The sequence below is a fragment of the Somniosus microcephalus genome, chromosome 3 (assembly GCF_052327205.1).
Source record: "Somniosus microcephalus isolate GS21.2 chromosome 3, FLI_Smic_1.0, whole genome shotgun sequence".
Classification (NCBI taxonomy): Eukaryota; Metazoa; Chordata; class Chondrichthyes; order Squaliformes; family Somniosidae; genus Somniosus; species Somniosus microcephalus.
Window position 1 is genome coordinate 147,269,166 of NC_140989.1, and position 21,526 is coordinate 147,290,691.

Genomic DNA, 21,526 nt, shown 5'->3' on the forward strand with positions numbered 1-21,526 from the left:
CCCCCCCCCCCCCCCCCCCCCCCCCCCCCCGCGTTCAGAACCCCCACTGTGATCACTGTTAAGTCTGTGTGTTATAGTGATAATTACTACACAGACTACAAGAGTAAATTCAACAGGTCTTTACTGGTTGGAGGTAGGGACTATACTGAATACAATATTACTACACAGTGCTTATATACCGGTGTGGTCACCCCCGGTATTACGTATACAGCAGCCAGAGAAAGTAGTACATCTCTTAAGGTGGAACAGGCTTAAGTTCTCTTAAGGTGGAACAGGTTACATACACCACAATCACCACATACTCCCCATCCCCTCCCCCACACACACAATCGCTGCCACCCCCCCCCTATGCTCTCCACCTGCTCTCCCTTTCTCTCCCCCCCTTCCCCCTGCAGTGAACTCCTGCTTCAAAGCCCCCGCCAGCATTTGTAACCCCCGCTGTGATCACCATCTGTACCCCCCCACCGCCCCCCCCCCCCACCCCCCACAATCGGACCCCCTGACTGCCATCTGCCCCTAACCCACGCGATAGCACGGCCCCCGACCACCATCTGCACCACACCCCCGGTGATCGGAACCCTCTGACCACCATCCGCCCCACCCCACAATCGGACCTTCCTCCCCGACCCCCCTCCCCGCCAAGCGTTCGGAACCCCCACCTGTGATCACCACCTGCTCACCCCACCCCACGGCCGCCCCCCCTCCCCCCCTGTGATCACCACCTGCTTTTCCACCCCCCCCCCCCCCCCCCTAACGATTGGGCTCCCTGGTCACCAACTGCCTCCACCCCCCCCCCCCCCCGCGCATTCGGACCCCCCGAACACCATCTGCCCCACGCCCCCAGCGATCGGACCCCCTATGACCGCCATCTGCCTCACCCCAGAATCTGACCTTCCTACCCGACCACCCGCCCCCACCCCGACGCATTTGGACCCCCCCCCCCCCGTGATCACCACCTGCTTCTTCCTCCACCCCCCCCCCCACTACACCGCGTTCAGAATCCCCTCTGCCAGCACCAACTGCTTTTCCCCCCCCCCCCCCCCCCCCCAACATTGGACTCCCAGTTTCCCATCTGCCTTCCCACCCCGCAATCGGACCTTCCTCCCCGACCGCCCCCCCCCTCCTACCTGCTCTCTGCCCAGCCGACCTCAAAACAGCCCACCTCCGAGCTAATATCCAGCCCATAACTTCCTCCCCTTTTTTATTCCAGCCCCCTTGATATAAAGGCCAACACTGCAATAGTCCTTTTGATTTCTTTTTGTAGCTGTGCATTTGCTTTTAGTGATTTTTGTACATGGACACCTTTTTCTCCTCCACTGTTCCTAGGCGCGCACCATTTAGAAAATGTTCTGAGGAAATGTAGATGACTTCATACTTACCTACATTGAACTCCATCTGCCAGAGATTTGCCCACTCACTTAATCTGTCTTTGTCCTTTGCAACTTCCCGCTCCCATCTACATAACTTATCGTGCTTCCTAACATTGTAGCATCTGCAAACTTGGATGTACAACTCTCTTTTCAATATCCAAGTCATTAATATATACGGTGAAAAGCTGAGCCCCCAGTACAGATCCCTGGGGCATATCACTTGTCACACCCCACCAATCAACGGTTATCTCCAGTTCTGTGGTCTTTTATTTTTGCTAATAATCTCTTGTGCAGAAACATAACAAATGCCTTCTGGATGTCCACATAGACAAAATTCATGGACACTCCCTATCAACCATGTGAATGACCTACTCAACCAAATTCAAATGGATTAGTCTGACTGTCTTTGATCAGTTCAGACTTGTCCGAGTACTCAGCCACTCTGTCCCTGATGATAGATTCCAGTAACTTCTCCACAATTGACAGGTCTGTAGTTTTCTTCTTCCTCCACCTCTTTAAATAATGCAGTGACATTTGCAATTTTCCATTTAGAGAACTTTGGAAAATTGGGACTAATGCATCTAATTTCCTCACCTATTCCTTGTAATATCCTGGGATGGGAACCATCAGGTCCTGAAGATTTGAATATCTTAAGTCTCATTATTTTCTTTGTTAGCTTTTTTTACTTTATTAAATGCACTAAGTTCCTCCTGTTGACTTCATTTTAGATTCCCTTATACCACTGGTATATTGTCCTCTTCCTCTACTGTGAAAACAGATACAAAGCTGTTGTAGAAAGAATCTAGTAGCATATGTATTCAAGGCCATGGTCATCTTGATAGCCACTAGCAGAAGGATCTGAGGAAGCATTTACACTTGAGGCAATCTTGATGCACCCACCTTTACCCAGCCACCCATAACTACAGATGCACCTGTCTAGACATGTCTGAGGAGATCTGCCTTCACCCATACACTTCACTAGGGAGGCAGTCACAGAAATATGTTGTCTCCTCAAGTTAGGTCTTCAGATAAGTTCTAGGACAGACTCTGTCACTGGCTGTGAAGGTGACTGTGGTCTTGGAAACCAATACTGCTGGATGCTTTCTAGCAACATCTGGTATGTATGCCAAATTTCACAAGCAACAGTGCACTGATGCATAAAGCATGTGACATGCCATGTTTTCCAGAGCTGAGTACCTTCTCACAGTCCCGATGTAAAACAACCAGCAGCATGAGAAAATATTGCATGTAGCAGGTTTCCCCATGTGTAGGGGATTATTGATTGCATGCGTGTGAATGTACGGGCCCGAATTCCTCAGCCTTCCTGGCCACGCCCCTCCCTCCTCCAGCCCTACAAAACCCTTCCCCAAACTCTCTGTTCCTCTGACTCTAGCCTCGTGCTTCCTTCGGCCCATCATTGATGGTTGTACCTTCAGCTGCTCTGGTACTCACTCCCTAAACCCGTCTGCCTCTTCACCTTCCTCTCTCCCTTCAAGACCCCTCTTAAAATCCGCTTCTTTGACCAAACTTTAGGTCACCCCATCTCCTTTTTTGGCTCAGTGTCCATTTTTTTGATTATGCCTCTGTGAAGCACCTTAGGATGTTTTTCTACATTAAAGATGGTATATAAATGCAAGTTGTAGTAGTAGTATGAATGATGGTGATGAAGAAAAGGGTCTGTGACCATAGGCACAAATTATGGACATGAATGCTTGCTACCCTGGTAGCCATCATGATGCATTGATTTTTGTGGCTACCATTATTCGAAGGAACTAAAGACTTGACCGATAGCTCCACTGGGACAAAAGGTTTCCTCTTCAGCCCTGACTCATGACTCCCTAGAGACGATCACAAACAATAGCTGAATAGCAATATAATGAGGTAAACCCCATGGTCATTGGGATCATGGTCAAATATACCACTGGAATGTTAAAACAAACTTGGACAGTGTAGGGGGTGGCGTGCGCCCAGTCAGCTTCGCCTCTGACTGTCCTTTGACTGGTTCGAATTGCTCCCACACCCCTGGGTTCTAGACACCGGACTTGGGTACAGGCGGCGATACAGAAAATCGAGTAGACAAGTGGTTTAGTGTAAGAAAACCAAAATTTTATTAAAAGCAGAATAAAATAATCTTATGAAAATTACTGGTATGAAATACAGGCATAAACAATTACACTTATATGGGAATGGGGAACACACAGCACATCGATGGAAAACAACTACATTAACAATCCCCTTTTCCTTATCCCACCCCCTATACCTAACTAGATTAAGCTATGAGGGGCCAGGAATTCATGCTCACCAATCCAAAACCTGTTGTTTTAATTGGGTTGGTTTTGAGGTCCGCTCTTGCTGTCCTTTGGGGTATCCCGTCACCACGTGGTCTCAGGGCGCGGCGCTGAAGTTGTTTATGCGAAGCACCCTCCTTTTCCTCAGCTAATGTCGTCGTCGAGTCGCGATGGGTTTTCTTCTTCTCCCTCGGGCGGTTTAGTCGCCGACGGTATTGCTGCGGTTGGGGGCCGGTTGGCGGTCTTTACCGTTTAAATGATTTTGCTAGCCATGCTTCGAACGCCAGTTTATTCTTTAACCGGGCTATTACTGTCCATGTGACAAAACGCCAGCTTATAACTAGGCCATTTGTCTCGATTTTGCTACCCATTCTTCGAATGCCAGCATATTCTTAAAACGGGGTTTTACTGTCCGTGCATGTAACACCAACTTATTCATCAAACACCAGCTTATAACTGGGTGTTTGTCCCCAAATGTGTCGTTTCTCTGCCTTTACCGGTTTACCACCTTCTTCATCTCGTCTCGTCTCGTCTGCCCGTTTGTGGCCTGTATGTCCTGTGTGGTTTTGAACTCTGGTCTCGTTCTCCTCCCGCGTTTGGCCCTGGTGTAATGGGCGTCCTTGGTTGTTGAACGGCACGGGGAGCGAGAAGAGAGCCCGCCACAAGGCCAGGGCACGAGAACGAGCGGCAGCAGGCCAAAAGCCAAACGATAAGAGGCCAGAGCAAGAGTCAAGAGAGCGATTGCCACTGATGGGCCTGCAATTATACCTGTTCTTCAACTCCTTATCTGCACGCCAAATCAGGTCAGTCCTTTGTCTAACTTTTGGCGGGCTCGTTTAGAATGATTACAGCCATTTATTTTAACGACTTGTGGAGTGGTTGTCTCCGGGTCTAATGGCCCCGATGTCTTGGTTGTTTGTCATGGATGAAACTTAATTGTCCCTATCCTGACTTGATGGCTACTGTGAGCTGTTGTCGATTAAATATGCAGAAACCTAATGGCCTTGATTTTGGGTCCATTCTAGCTTGATCTGTTTCAAGTCGAATTAATGCATATTCTGTGTTTACTTTAGCTGTCTGGCTTCAGAGTCTTTTCACAGATTCCTGCATTTTAAGTTTCGTCTCCGGGCCTGCCTGTCTGCAGAGCCTTGCTTTAAAATCCTGTCGGTTTTGGTCACGAGGTTACAGAAGCCATTTTGGGTACCCTGTTTTTAATAACTTGTCCAAAGAGGGTCCCGTGATCCATAATTTGGGGAGTGCGGGAATTTTGAGAACCCTGCACCTACAACAACTCGGGTGATGTTCCAGTATATCAAAATCTCAAAGATCATAGTGACCTGTGATTCACACCTTCACCATACAAAGACTCATTGTAATAAAACAGGTGCAAGGGGAATGCCTGTGTGCAACCATTGGCAGACGAAGATGCTGAGATTGAGATTAAACACATGCCAGCTGAACCCCCGGTCCAGACAAGAGGGGGGGATGGTCTGACCCGATCGGACCCCCCCCGATCCCCGAACCCGGGGGTGGGGGGGTCCGATCCTTGACTCCCAGAGGTTGATCTGATCCCCGACCATGGTGGGGAGGGGGGGGATGGTGAGGGAGCTTGGGGGGCTGGGAGGAAGCACTCCTCCTCCCGGCACACAAGGATTGCTCCCCGAGACTGTCCTCGCCTCACTGCAGCTACCGGGATTCTAGAGGCCAGAAATCCCCAGGTTAAATCAGAGGCATCCAGCCTCATTATAATATTTAAAGTGCCAACCCGCCCCTGACTCGCCTCCGTTAAACCTGGAAGTGGGCAGGTTGGAGGAGGGTTAAGGTTGGGATTCATATTTTTAATACTTCAACCTCCCATCTGACCCCAACTCACCTGTTTTTGGGGGTTAAAATTCCCCCTGAAGAGTCTGAGGCAGGTTCTATTTGATGAAACTTTAACTTGTGTACATTCTGTCCAATACATAGCCTCCACTTAATGTGGATATAGCTATCTGCAACTTTGTCCTCTGCCCTCCCTCCTCTACCACAGATACCAAAATTTCCTTTGTTAGTATTGTACTTTTCCCCATCACAGGTGAAATCTCAGGTATAGTTGAAATAATATGGAACCATAGAATCCTAGAAGTTTACAGCATAGAACAAGACCATTCCAGCCATCATGTCAGTGTTGGCTCTTGGCTGGGGCAATCCAAAACTATTCTCAGTGACCGTTCTCGCCTCACACCCTTGTATCATCTTCTTCTGCTTCAAATATTTATCTAATTTTACATTAGAAGATGTAGCAATCTTTGCCTCAGCCACACTCTGTGGCAAAGCATTCCTTGCTCCAACAACACTGAGTAAAGCCATTTCTCCTAACTTCTTTCCTCACTCTCTCTTAGTGATCATTTTAAGTTGATGACCCTTCATCACTGACTCCCTAACTAGAAGAAATAGGTTTTCCCACACCATACTTTTAAATTCCTCTATTAAATCTCCTCTTAGTCTTCTCTGCTTCAGGGGAAATAAATCCACTTTATTCCTCCTAATCCTGTCGGGTGCATATCTGCTCAATTTATCTTACCCTAGCACTTCCTCTTTGGAAAATATACGGTGCATGTCTTCTATGATCTAACCTATCTCCATCAACTGTTGGTGCATGTCTAATGCTTCCTGGTCCTGCACACGATCTGGCACACCGTGAGTCATTTGAGAGGAGTGGTTTGGTGAGGCATGGCACTGAGAGATAGCTCAAACTATGAAATTACTACCGTTTTCCTGCTGCTGGGTGCTCCTTCCGAATGTTCTATGACCTGTACAGGGATAGTAATATAGAGTTGTGTAAACTCTGTGTTGTAGCTTTCTCAGTCTGTTCCCCCGCCATTTTGAAAGTGAACAAGGGAACCTGCTATGCATTCATTAGAGAAGCTTAGCCTGGGCTGCAGACTAATGTCATTGGGCGTTCCACAGCACATGGCCCTGAAGTAGCCACTCTCCTGATGGTGGTCTGCAGTTCGGTCATGCATCACTGCACATATGCTGGTAGTGGACTCCTTAAGAACATAAGAAATAGGAGCAGGAGTAGGCCATTCGACCCCTCAAGCCTGCTCCACCATTCAATAAGATCATGGCCGATCTTCTACCTCAACTCCACCTTCCCGCACTATCCCCATATCTCTTGGTTCCCTTAGTATCCAAGAATCTATCAATCTCTGTCTTGAATATACTCGATGACTGAGCATCCACAGCCCTCGGGTAGAGAATTCCAAAGATTCACAACCCTTTGAGTGAAGACATTTGTCTTCATCTCAGTCCTAAATGGCCGACCCCTTATTCTGACACTGTGATCACTAGTTCTAGACTCCCCAGTCAGGGGAAACATCCTCCCAGCATCTACTCTGTCAAGCCCTATAAGAATTTTATACGTTTCAATGAGATCACCTCTCATTCTTCTAAACTCTAGGGAATATAGGCCTAATCTACTCAATCTCTCCTCATAGGACAATCCTACCCTATCCCAGGATCAGTCTAGTGATCAACTTTGTAGGGTCCTTGGCACACACTCAAATGGCTGCATGGAACACTGATGCTCAGATATTAATTAGGCTTTGTTTATAGGCAGTCTCTGAAGTTCCAATCTTTGGGATCAGCAACGGAAGGAGGCCTCAAATTATCCCTCAAGCCAGCAGACTTCTGCTCCGCCTCGTGCTGTGTAAATCACCCAGTGCTCTCTTGGTATTCACTATCTAAATCCCCTGGAGTACACCCTTGCTAGTGCTTGCCAGTCTTGGAGTGTGTGAATAGGGTGCTGTGAGATGCTAGGGACATGGTGGACTCTGTGCCCTGGGGGTCACATCCACATGGGTACCTACATAAACAGAAGAACGTACGTTAAAATGCTGTAAGACACTTCTTCAAACAGAGCCTATATGGTAAGATATTGTGAAGCTGATATTCATGGGTAGGGGGCAACAACCCTGCATAAATTCCAAAAAGTGCCTGCCCAGGATCGCCACTGCTGATGCCACCAAAGTTAGCACGGTCAGGGGGAATTCCCATATTTTGTATAACAGTGGTAGGTGGCCACGACACTAGGAGTGCACCTAGGCTTAGTTAGCCCTGTGATCTGGACTAACCAGCTATGGTGGGTGCCCAACCCCCAAACTGGAAACATCTGTTAGGTGCCCATAGCAGTCCTCTTCATAAGGGGGCCACATTTAATTATTCATTTTTAAACTTGCAGAGCATTTCTTCAGAGGTCCAGACCATGATCCTGGCCTGAACCCCTCAAGTAGCTCCTACTTCTGCTGGTAGTTGTCATGGCTCACCCAGTCTCTCCAGGCATTCCTACGCTGGGTCCTTCCGAGAGCTGGAGACACAGGAACACCCAATGTCAGCCCCCCATTTACCCTGGCCCTGTACCACCGCCCCCCCCCCCCCCCCTTATACCGCACATAACGGACTATTCCAGAATCCCCAATGTAAAGCCAGGATCTGAATTTTCCAGATCCTGGTCTAATATCCGGCTCTTTTGCTACACCCGGCTGCCATGAGTCAGAAGGACCATGGATTTTCAGTCCGCGTGTTACTGCATATGTCCTATGTGTCAATGAATGAATGAAAGTGAATACGTAGAGCAAGAATGAATAATGATTAAATATAGCAACTAGGAGCTGTATCCCAAAGTGCCTGGATATTCCAAGTTCAGGTTTGTAATGTAGATCTTATAGACACTTCTTAATCACAACTAGATGAGATGTACTTTTATTAAATCCAGCAACAAAAAAATTAACCACCAAAGACTGTGGTCATAAGGATGCAAACTGTCAATTAGACATATTGAAATCTTAAATGGCATTGTAATTAGTGTTCTCTTGTAAGATCCAGATGGATCAGAATGCTGGAACAGTCTGAAAGAATTTGAAGCTAAATTTCTAAAATGCTAAAGCAAAGGAAAAGAATTTTGAAGATCCAATGGGAACAAGTTACAGAAAAGTAAACAACCCATGATATAGGCAATGGGCTTCTATAAATGTCAATTCCATAGTCATTAACTGAGGAAAAATGGTAGATATCTACCTAAATAATCTTTCATCTGGAAACCCCAGGCAAGAGGGCCTTTTAGTAGACTGAGAGTTATGTAGCACAGAACATTATTGATCAATATAAACAATTATAGCAACACAGTTGAAATGTTCAGAAGAAATTACCTGCACCTAAAATCAGACTGCTTTGTTGGCAGAAAAGTAAAGAACAGTAAAGTATTCTCCATGTGTCCTTCAACTGCCCATACAATTATGATTTAGGCTATTTGCTACAATGTATATAATCATTCCTTAATAAATAATAAGAATATTTTAAATAATACCAATCAAAGAGCCCAGGATAGAAATGGGTGGCATTACTTTGTTATTGCCATCTGTGGTCAGGGAAGAATTAAAGGTAAGCTAACAAAAGCAAAGCCTTGAAATTCACACTGAATGTATTTTATTTTATTTCTTATCCTGTTTAATGTATTTCATTTTCTGAACCATGTTCTCCCCGCGCTATGTGCAAAAGCCAAAAGGGTATAGCAAATGATCTGCTTCTGAAACTTTTGTCATTGTCATTGTTGATTCAGATTCTGAGAAGTGTGACAGAGTATTCACCTAGGGTTGGTTCTTTTGTTGATTGTCCCTTCATCCACATACGGAAGCACCTAGCTTTCATTATACATGGCCCCTGATCACATGACTGAGATAGGAGCCTCTCCGTGTGGGGGAACGTTACGAGCATGAACCCTACATTTAACTGTACACACATTGAATTGTTTTATTTTTTTGGCTTGCAAGTTGCAATCTGAGAACTGATCATAAACATGTAAACTAGTGACTTTTATTGTACTGCTGTTTAGTAAATTCTCGTTCAGTCCTAAAGTTATTTCCTGATCACATGTTTCATGTATAATAACTAGTTTTATAATTGTTTTACCAGTTTTGAATTTGCTTAAAATTGCAATTACATTCCTGTTTACAATCCTCACAAGAGAGAAGACAAGTAATAACCTGTACCTAAAATCAGACTGCTTTCTTGGCAGAAAGGAATGACACAGTATAGTATTCCATCATGCATCCTTCAACTGTCCAGTCAAATATGAGTTAAACCATTTGCAACAAAGTCTATCACTATTTCTTACAATATTTACAGAAAGCTAGTTGAGTACTTTAAAAGAACTAACTAAATTATGAACCATTGTGAATATATTGGACTCATTCGTGTTTTTTTTAATCTACCCTGGCATGACTCCAAATTCTAGTGATAAGTCTGGAACTAACATGTCTGACTACCGCCAGAGAGCAAAGTGCCATTTTTTCTCTCATTATGCCGCAGAAGCCAAAAATAATGCTAGCAATTAATTATGATTCACTTCTGCTGGGGTCTGCCTGTGTCTCGAGTAATTTTTGGACCTTTGCTTATGGTTTGTGTGTGCGTTTGTTTTTTTTCTTTTCATCTCCGTATGAGAACATAAGAACATAAGAAATAGGAGCAGGAGTAGGCCAATCGGCCCCTCGAGCCTGCTCCGCCATTCAATAAGATCATGGCTAATCTGATCCTAACCGCCACTCTACTATCACAGAACCATCTCCTGAATCTAACAGAATTAGACACACAAAATAGGAGCAGGATCAGGCTACCTGGGCCCGCTCCGCTACCCACTGGGCCATGACCGATCCGAACCTAGACTCATGTCCAAATTACTGCCCGCTCCCCGTAACCCTTAATTCCCTTTACTTCTAGGAAACTGTCTATTTCTGTTTTAAATTTATGTAATGATGTAGCTTCTACAGCTTTTTGGGGCAGCATATTCCATGGAACTACCACCCTCTGAGTGAAGTAGTTCCTCCTCATCTCAGTTTTGAAAGAGCAGCCCCTTATTCTAAGACTATGCCTCCTAGTTCTAGTTTCACCCATCATCGGGAACATCCTCCCCGCATCCACCCGATCCAACCCCTTCACAATCTTATATGTTTCAATAAGATCGCCTCATTCTTCTGAACTCCAATGAGTAGAGTCCCAATCTACTCAACCTCTCCTCATATGTCCATCCCCGCATCCCCGGGGTTAACCAAGTGAACCTTCTTTGTACTGACTCGAGAGCAAGTATGTCCTTTCTTAAGTATGGACACCAAAACTATACGCAGTATTCCAGGTGCGGTCTCACCAATACCTTGTACAACTGAAGCAATACCTCCCTATTTTTATATTCTATCCCCCTAGCAATGAAAGCCAACATTCCATTGGCCTTCTTAATTACTTGGTGCACCTGCATACTAACCTTTTGAGTTTCGTGCACCAGGACCCCCAGATCCCTTTGTACTTCAGTACTTTCCAGTTTCTTGCCATTAAGATAATAACTTGCTCTACGATTTTTCCTGCCAAAGTGCATAACCTCACACTTTCCAGTATTGTATTCCATCTGCCAAATCTCTGCCCACTTACTTAGCCTGTCTATGTCCCCTTGCAGGTTTTTTGTGTCCTCCTCACTCACTACTTTCCCTCCCATCTTCGTATCATCTGCAAACTTTGATATGTTACACTCGGTCCCCTCCTCCAAATCATTAATATAGATTGTAAAGAGTTGGGGACCCAGCACTGACCCCTGCGGAACACCACTTGTTACTGATTGCCAGTCTGAGAATGAACCATTTATCCCAACTCTCTGCCTTCTGTTAGATAGCCAATCCTCTATCCATGCCAGAATATTACCCCCAATCCCGTGATTTTTTTATCTTAAGCAATAATCTTTTGTGTGGCACCTTGTCAAATGCCTTTTGGAAGTCTAAATACACTACGTCCACTGGTTCCCCTTTATCCACCCTATATGTTACTTCCTCAAAGAACTCCAGCAAATTTGTCAAACATGACTTCCCCTTCATAAAACCATGCTGACTTTGTCCTATTAAATTATGATTATCCAAATGTCCTGTTACTGTCTCCTTAATAATGGACTCCAAAATTTTACCTACCACAGATGTTAGGCTAACCGGTCTATAGTTTCCAGCCTTCTGTCTACTGCCCTTTTTAAATAAGGGTGTTACATTAGCAGTTTTCCAGTCTGCCGGGACCTTTGCTGAGTCCAGGGAGCTTTGGAAAATTATTACCAATGCATCCACAATCCCTACCGCCACTTCCCTCAAGACCCTAGGATGTAAGCCATCAGGTCCAGGTGATTTATCCGCCTTGAGTCCCATTATTTTACCGAGTACCACTTCCTTAGTGATTTTGATCGTGTTTAGCTCCTCCCCCCCCATAGCCCCCTGTTTGTCCAGTGTTGGGATATTCTTAGTGTCCTTTACTGTAAAGACTGATACAAAATATTCATTCAGTGTTTTTGCCATCTCCATATTTCCCACCATTAATTTCCCGGTCTCATCCTCTAAGGGACCAACATTTACTTTAGCCACCCTTTTTCTTTTTATATAACTATAAAAACTCTTACTATCTGTTTTTATATTTTTTGCTAATTTACTCTCATAATCTATCTTCTTTCTTAATCAATCTTTTTGTTATTTTTCACTGCTCTGTGATAGTATGTACAAGTGGAACAGGAAAAACAAAATAAATGATGGTGCTGGGATAGGAGGAGGGTGATAGTTTCAATGTAAGGATGTTTTTTAAAATTGAAGATAGGGTTTAATTGAAAGGATTTTAATTCAGAGAGGGATAAAGTAGTGAATTGATCAGGGGGAAGGAGGATTCCTGTTGAGTGGTTAGTAAAGTGCTTGCATCTCAGGAGAAGGTGTCTTGAATTGGAGCCAGATGGATGTCCCTTGCAGCTCCCCGAGACTCCTTATGCCTCTGGTTCTGACTCTTGGTCCTCCTCGCTCAGCTCCTTCACAGGAGTTTCTTCTGGCTCTTCCTCCAGCTGGACTTCTCTATGGACAAATTATGGAGACAGCATCAGACAGCGATGATATGGGAGACCTTGCCTGGAGGATAGAGCAATGCACCCCCAGAATGGTCTAGGCAAAGGAAATGTTGCTTTAAGATTCTGATTATGTGCTCAACGGTGGTCCTAGTTGTAGAATAAGCCTCATTGTCACGATGTTCAGCTGCATATTAGTATTCTGCAGTGGGATATTCCTGATCCCTCCAGGACCAGCCCTTCGTAGCAGAGAAATCCTGAAAGGCACCAGAAAGTGTGGAATGCCTCATGATGAAGAAATCATGCGCTGACCCGACCTGCATGATTCAATGATGTTGGCTACAAACTATTTGCACAGTGATGGAATAAAACCCCTGCGATTCATGTACTAAACACAATTTCCTGGAGGAACTATGAAGGCCACATGGGTTCTATTTACTACTCCCTGCCATCTGAGGAAATCTGCCATGGATAAAATTTTAAAAACTTGCATTTATATAGCGCCTTTGGACGTCCCAAAGCGCTTTACAGCCAATGAAGTACTTTTGAAGTGTAGTCACTGTTGTAATGTAGGAAACGCGGCAGCCAGTTTGCGCACAGCAAGCTCCCACAAACAGTAATGTGATAATGACCAGATGTTATGGTGATTGAGGGATAAATGTTGGCCAGGACACACAGGATAACTCCCCAGCTTCTCTTCGAAATAATTGCGTCCACCTGAGAGAGCAGATGGGGCCTCGGTTTAACGTCTCATCCGAAAGGCGGCACCTCCAACAGTGCAGCACTCCCTCAGTACTGCACTGGAATGTCAGCCTAGAGTTTTCTGCTCAAGTCTCTGGCGTGGGACTTGAACCTACAACCTTCTGACTCAGAGGCGAGAGTGCTACCCACTGAACCACGGCTAAAACTCCCAAGGTCCCTGTTAAGGGGACAAGGGGAAGCTGATGTACTGCTCCGTCAACTTAAAAATGGCATTTGTGACTGGGTTATACACCAATGAACAGCAGACTGGCTAATGCCGCTCTGATTGCCTGCTGCACCCTGAAAGGAGCCAGCTGCAGAGAAAATGAGGGAAACTACCCTTGACTTCCACGGATAGAGCAGTACCCTATCTGGGAAAATGGTTAAAGGTCATCATATAGCCGGTCACACAGTTCCCACACAATATCTTTGGGGAATCTTAGGCAACGTAGGCATTGCTCCTGAAAATGTTGTTTGCTGCTTGTACAGTCATCTGGAGTTTTGGATGAATTGGAGCTCTCCTCATTCTGTGGTGCCTTCTTTCCCAGTCATCCACCTCGGCCTTTGCATCTTCTTCCAAAATATGCTAAAATAAGGGAAATCCAAATGGTACACCCATTTTTCTTTCTATTGTTTATTTCCAGAATAAATTAAACACTCTCCCTCACTACTAGGACACTGCTACAGTCTCTACTGGCAGTATCAGATCCAACAAAATGAAATGGAAAGCAGTTTGCTTAAGCTTCAACACTTACTAATGTCTAGCAGCCTGTCCCTTTAATGCAACTAGCAGTTTAGATACATAGATACATAGAAGATAGGAGCAGGAGTAGGCCATTCGGCCCCTCAAGCCTGTTCCGCCATTCAGTGAGATCATGGCTGATCATCCAAATTCAGTACCGTGTCCCTGTTTTCTCCCCATATCCCTTGATCCCTTTAGCCTTAAGAAATATATCTAACTCCTTGAATATATTTAATGAATTGGCCTCAACTGCCTTCTGTGGTAGAGAATTCCACAGGTTCACCACTCTCTGGGTGAAGAAATTCCTCCTCGTCTCAGTCCTAAATGCCAGCACAGGAAACAGTAGTGCCAGGTTTTTGTGAGGCCAATGCTATTAGAGGAAATCTGTCTGAAAAGATTTCTAGCATTCACTTGCATGTAATTTACATTGCTGCACTCTCTTCAGGTGCAGTCAAGTGTAGACAGCAGTAAAACCATAGAGGAAGTTCAGATGCAATGCTATTCAGGAGCAAAATGGGAGCCAAGGATTAGTGCCCATTTTTACTCTGCATTTCACGCTTTTTTGTGACAATTTTTGGAAGCAGGTCAGAAGAAAATCGGCCCTCTGATTTTTGGTTAATATATATTTCCCCTGCTGCTGTAAAGATTGAGGGGGAGAAATTTGGGAAAGCCCATTTTTGGATTCCCTCCCCCGCCCCCCTGCAGGGTAATTACCCTACGCACAAATAGTGAGGTCCGAAGAGCCTGGATATTGGGTCTCGGAGCTCATTAGACTGAAGATGGCGCTGCAGGAGGAGGCCACGCAGGTATGTGCTGCAAGTTCGGGCTGCTGCTAGCCATTTTGGAGCTTTACTGCCTGAAAAACAGGTGCAACGTGGCCCAATTTAACTCCCTGAGTATATGTGCTGTGGTGGTTATATGTCTGTTTCCCTTATGTTAAGGTGGATTATATGTCTCATTTCTCTAATGCTCTTGTAATAGGTTTTGAGTATGTTTCCTGTGATGTTCTGGTGGTGATTTATTTGTTTTTTCTTATGGTGGAATTTGAAACTCCCATGCTACCCACGTCTACTCTCCAACACGCACGTTAAATTCAGTCAAACTCTCTCCCACATACCTGACGTTCACTCCCAATGTCAAATATGCCATTTAAGGACTAGCACACCTTCAGTAAATTTCTTGTGCACTGGATATCAACTGCACATTCTTAGGCAACATTTGCTGGTCCATTTACTACCTATTAAGTGAATATTTTAACCTCAGCTGAGTGATGAAGATTTGAGTCACCTGGTCACATTTTGATTCAATAAACATGAAAACATGTACGCCAGGAATTTCCTCTCAGATTCTCCCAATCGACCTCCGTAACCTCGGAGGAAAATTGACAGAATCCTCAGATAGATGCATAAATGGGGTTTCTACCAAAGTTACGACGGCTGCTCGGGAGAACCCCTGAGGAAATTTCTGGCACTAGATTCTAAGTCGGCAGACTTGAGGGCTGGAATTCCTCCTGGTGATAACTGTACAAAACAGAAACTCACGCTTTGCACTTCTACCAACTGAAATTATTTCACCTGCTTGATTGCTAATCTTTTGCACAGAATTACTAGAAGGAAATTGCTCCTCAGGGCATTGATGAGGTTTGCAGAAGTCACACATTTATTATGCACAACTGTGTGGCTGTTTCAACACCGTATTATTGTAAAGAACAATTCTGGTACTGGTTTAATATTCTGGTTTTTTTTTAAAGTGGATATTATCATGTATTTAGCTTCCCTGCTCTATTCACTGTATATTTTCAAAAAATGATCATATAGGAAAGGATTTACATGTTTAATGATTCAAAATTAATATTTTCTTCTGACCTAATTTACCAGTGCTGTGTCCAAATGCATGTGTGCCCATTGGCCTAGAAATGTACTAGCAGTGAGCTGCGAGGGCCAATTGTGGCCCCAGAGGCAGCTTGCCGGTCCCGGGAAGAACGAAGATTGGCTGGCTCGGATGCTGGTTGAGGCAGTGAGCAAGGTCCGGGAAGGAAGGGGGACACAATCAGGAGGAGGTCCAGCAGCTGCTTGAGGATTTAAGGTATAGCCAGGAGGAGCACACCTGTTCCTCCCGGTTCCACAAGAGGTAAGTAAAAATAAAAATGATCTTTCGGAAGGCATACTCCAGCACTGCTGCTTTGACTGCCAAGTGCCTGAGAATACTGATCGCAGCATGCTGAGGTCAGACACTAACGAATTTTGGAAAGGAGACTTCAACAGGTGGTAGGCCTCTTATTTACACATGCCTGTAAAATGGGTGTGGCACCAATGAATTTCTAGGCCATTGTGTTTAAATTTTAGATCAAACATATTTCATTGATGTTTTGTAGCAGCTAGTTTTAATTGTACACACTAGATTTAATAGTATTTTCAAATATTTTTAGATATTCGTAGGCCAGAGGAACTTTCCCTGTTGAGACCACGAGATAACACCTTAAAAAAGAAGAGAAAAGAAAAGAATAATAAACATTCAATTAATGAAGATGTTTTAGACTTGGACCAGGTGCCAGTATCCCCAGGATCAGTAGGTAATATTTTTGTAAGGGAAGCTAACCAACTAAAATGTTGTAAAAAATATTGGTTTATTTTCACAAGATGTGTATACACAGGATTGATTTCTTCAGTAGTGCAATTGTGCTCACAGAAAGCCCCTCTTTCATTTTATTTTCTGTCCATGATACACCTCTCAAAATGTGCAGAGTTATGTTTACTCTGTCTATTGCACAACCTGTTTCAGATCAAAGTGCGCTCTAAGAACATAACATAAGAAATAGGAGCAGGAGTAGGCCAATCGGCCCCTCGAGCCTGCTCCGCCATTCAATAAGATCATGGCTGATCTGATCCTAACTGCCAATCTACTATCACAGAACCATCTCCTGAATCTAACAGAATTAGACACACGAACTAGGAGCAGGATCAGGCTACACGGCCCCTGGGCCCGCTCCACTACCCACAGGGCCATGACCGATCCGAACCTAGACTCATGTCCAAATTCCTGCCCGCTCCCCGTAACCCTTAATTCCCTTTACTTCTAGGAAACTGTCTATTTCTGTTTTAAATTTATGTAATGATGTAGCTTCTACAGCTTTTTGGGGCAGCATATTCCATGGAACTACCACCCTCTGAGTGAAGTAGTTCCTCCTCATCTCAGTTTTGAAAGAGCAGCCCCTTATTCTAAGACTATGCCCCCTAGTTCTAGTTTCACCCATCATCGGGAACATCCTCCCCGCATCCACCCGATCCAACCCCTTCACAATCTTATATGTTTCAATAAGATCGCCTCTCATTCTTCTGAACTCCAATGAGTAGAGTCCCAATCTATTCAACCTCTCCTCATACGTCCATCCCCTCATCCCCGGGATTAACCGAGTGAACCTTCTTTGTACTGACTCGAGAGCAAGTATGTCTTTTCTTAAGTATGGACACCAAAACTGTATGCAGTATTCCAGGTGCGGTCTCACCAATACCTTGTACAACTGAAGCAATACCTCCCTATTTTTATATTCTATCCCCCTAGCAATGAAAGCCAACATTCCATTGGCCTTCTTAATCACTTGCTGCACCTGCATACTAACCTTTTGAGTTTCGTGCACCAGGACCCCCAGATCCCTTTGTACTTCAGTACTTTCCAGTTTCTTGCCATTAAGATAATAACTTGCTCTATGATTTTTCCTGCCAAAGTGCATAACCTCACACTTTCCAGTATTGTATTCCATCTGCCAAATCTCTGCCCACTTACTTAGCCTGTCTATGTCCCCTTGCAGGTTTTTTATGTCCTCACTCACTACTTTCCCTCCCATCTTAGTATCATCTGCAAACTTTGATATGTTACACTTGGTCCCCTCCTCCAAATCGTTAATATAGATTGTAAAGAGTTGGGGACCCAGCACTGACCCCTGTGGAACACCACTAGTTACTGATTGCCAGTCTGAGAATGAACCATTTATCCCAACTCTCTGCCTTCTGTTAGATAGACAATCCTCTATCCATGCCAGAATATTACCCCCAATCCCGTGATTTTTTATCTTAAGCAATAATCTTTTGTGTGGCACCTTATCAAATGCCTTTTGGAAGTCTAAATACACTACGTCCACTGGTTCCCCTTTATCCACCCTATATGTTACTTCCTCAAAGAACTCCAGCAAATTTGTCAAACATGACTTCCCCTTCATAAAACCATGCTGACTTTGTCCTATTTAAATTATGATTATCCAAATGTCTTGTTACTGTCTCCTTAATAATGGACTCCAAAATTTTACCTACCACAGATGTTAGGCTAACCGGTCTATAGTTTCCAGCCTTCTGCCTACTGCCCTTTTTAAATAAGGGTGTTACATTAGCAGTTTTCCAGTCTGCCGGGACGTTTGCCGAGTCCAGGGAGTTTTGGAAAATTATTACCAATGCATCCACAATCCCTACCGCCACTTCCCTCAAGACCCTAGGATGTAAGCCATCTGGTCCAGGTGATTTATCCGCCTTGAGTCCCATTATTTTACCAAGTACCACTTCCTTAGTGATTTTGATCGTGTTTAGCTCCTCCCCCCCTATAGCCCCCTAGAATTGAATTAGAAACATGTAAATGTTGCCACAAATACTATTTCTTAATTGTGCAGTATGCTTTAATTGATAATAACAGTAAAATCACCAATAACTTGACAAATAAATTAAAGGCTTTATTTAAAATTAATTTAAAGCAAAATAGCACTTCTGCTGTGCAATAGGATCAGCATATAGAATATGATCTATCTGTAATCTGATGCTATCCCTCAGCCAGCACATGGTATGGTGATGGACACAATCTCATTTTGCCTGCTCATTCTAGCATATTGAGGAGGTGGGAACAACTGGTTTAGGGTGTGAGTGAACAAATTTAACTCTTTTTGGGGAAAAAGGACAGAAAAATAAATATATTTTTTGTGAGGTCAATTTTCTCTCACTTTTTGAAGTCTCTCTGCACTGTAGACATTCTCAGTCTGAGATTAAGGATTGGAGACGTCTCTGACAATGCCAGTGTAGAAAGAGGTAGTCTGCATGACTGCGTCTCCAGTTTCCTTCCTCCTGTGAGAAGTGTGTTTTCTCTAAGATGTCTTTCCATTATGTTTGTGTGGGCAAGGCATAAACACATGCCCTAGCACATTCACAAGCTTTTAGATTGGTAGATAGCTACCTCCCCCACCTCTTTTCAACATGATGGCCCTGATACAGCCCTCCGTAGCACTAAGGAGTACTCATTTCCCAGGCACTGCAGAGTGGAAAAGGGACAGAGAACCATTATGTCATGTTTCGCCCCCTTTACGTTGCCTTCTGATTTCCAGGGCTGCACCAAAGGGATAGACCTTCTCCAAATAGGTTCAGGCAAAGTATAGCCATGGAAATGAGGTGGGAGGGGGCACATCCAGCCCTCCTGTCTTACTTTCCTCTTCCGATCAATAGAGGGTGCCCAGGCATTGGGGTATCTGAAGAAACTGGTAGTAGATCTTGCCTGGTTCTCCAGTCTGAGGGGTTAAACAGCAAGGCAAAGGAGACTAGAAAGGTATTTATGACCTCCTCCCCTATGATATTCGGGCTTGGCGGCTTTCTAGCTGCTGATCTCCAATAACTGACATTGTAAATATTTTGCTTTCTTCAGGCACTGTCCCCCTGCATTTCAAAACCAGCATCATCACCCCCTCCTCAAAAGGCTCACCTCTATCCATGTAAACTACCGCTCTATCTGCATCTTCACTTTCCTCTCAAGTCCTTGAATGTGTTTCTCATCGCCCATATCTTTTCCTATCAATTCTGCAACTCCCTGTTTGAATCTTTCCAACCAGGTTTCCGCCCCTGACACAGCACTGAAACTGGCCTAACCAAACTTACATATGACATTTTGTGACTGTGACCATGGTACATTATCCCTCCTCAACATCTCTGCAGCCTTTGAAATGGTTGACTTCATCATTCTTCTATAATGTCTCTCCTCCAATTTCTAGCTTGGTGGGAATGCCGTCACTTGGTTTCACTGTTACATATCTGATTGGAGCCAAAGAATGTCTATTAACGTCTTTCCTTCCCACCCCTGCATTGTCACATCCAGGATTCTACAAGAATAGTGTTGGATCTCATTAAACTCTCCTGATCTTTCCAACTGACAACAAATACCACAATAACAGCCTTTCAAGCGTATTGGTCACCTGGTGATAAATATTAATTATTTCTATCACCTATATGGACTTTGTGTCCCCCACCACTTGTTAGGCAATCTGCAGAAACAGATCAGACAACTCGCATCTACATACTAGCCGGGGATGTGGATTTATTTCACCCCCTCAATGAGGCAGGCTGCTCTCCGCCAGCTGCCACAGAAAACCATTTTAGAAAAAACAATAAGCTATTGGAGTCGTTAAAATTCATTTCAAAAGATTTAATATAGAGATTCTACCAGGCTGAAATTAGTCAGAACTCTGATCTTTCACATCCCTATCTGACTGACCTACACTCTCAGCCAGATGTACTCAGGTTTTGTTGGTGAGACATCCTAGAAAGGAAGCTTCAGATTTGAGGTACAGTATTGAATGCAGTTCCTTCTCCCTCACTAAAGTCTTCCTGCACCGCTCATTGTTTCTCCTGTTGTCAGAGTAAATGGCCTGCTTTCAGACCTTTACTGAATTCAATCTTCATCAGCCACTTGAAGGTGCACAAGAACAGCATGGAGCAACTTGACCTCTGATTATAAGTACTTTGTCTTCAATGGATGCTGTAACCATTGAGATCAAGAATGTCCTGATGGGGAATTGCAGGTTTGAACCCATGGTCCCCTCAGTGGCACAATGTACTGGAGCACCAATAAACCATTGCACCAAACTGAGTGTAAAAATAATTTTTACATAGATGCAATTGATTAGTGATCATTGGCCATGATTACTGACTAATTCTAATAAGTACATCATGGCATTATTTTCACTAATAATCAGAACAATTGGTAAATTTGAACAGCATTAATACTGTAATTTTCCTATGTTTAGCAGTCATTTCTTGTGTTCTTAAACTTTTGTATTCTTATTTGTTACATACCTTGTGTGTTATTACCACATGGGAAAACAATACACCTGATATGATTTTCACATGCTTTACCTATATTGAAATACTGAGTGGAAGATTTCCCCCAATCACTGAGCGACATTGTAAACATTGCAGGGTGATTTCCTCTGATCACTATTTCTAGTAAAATTGTATACACGCTCTAAAAATTTTTTTTACAACATTACAAGAAATAACAATCCGAGGAAATAACCCCACTGGCTTTTTGATGTCACTCACACATAGCGACCAAATGAAATATTGTCACATTATGCCATTCATATTTTGTAGTTAGTTAATTATAGAGAAGCCTGTCTTAATGATCTCCTATGTAGAGAGACTATGTGCCTACAATGAACATCTGTCAATGAATTAATCTGATTTAAACCTCCATCCTG

At 44.1% G+C, this 21,526-nt stretch overlaps 1 protein-coding gene across 5 annotated transcripts in view; it reads left to right on the forward strand.

Moving 5' to 3' along the window:
* The window catches only part of fermt1 (FERM domain containing kindlin 1), a 151,267-nt gene that overhangs the window by 55,962 nt on the left and 73,779 nt on the right, over window positions 1-21,526 (forward strand). For all 5 annotated transcript variants that reach the window (XR_015077549.1, XM_085981715.1, XM_085981716.1 and 2 more), the window contains one exon: window positions 16,454-16,597. Coding sequence is in view for 4 of the 5 variants with exons in the window: in XM_085981715.1 (XP_085837841.1) it covers window positions 16,454-16,597 (144 nt within the window). In the remaining variant the exon portion in view is untranslated. The remainder of the gene's footprint in view (window positions 1-16,453; window positions 16,598-21,526) is intronic.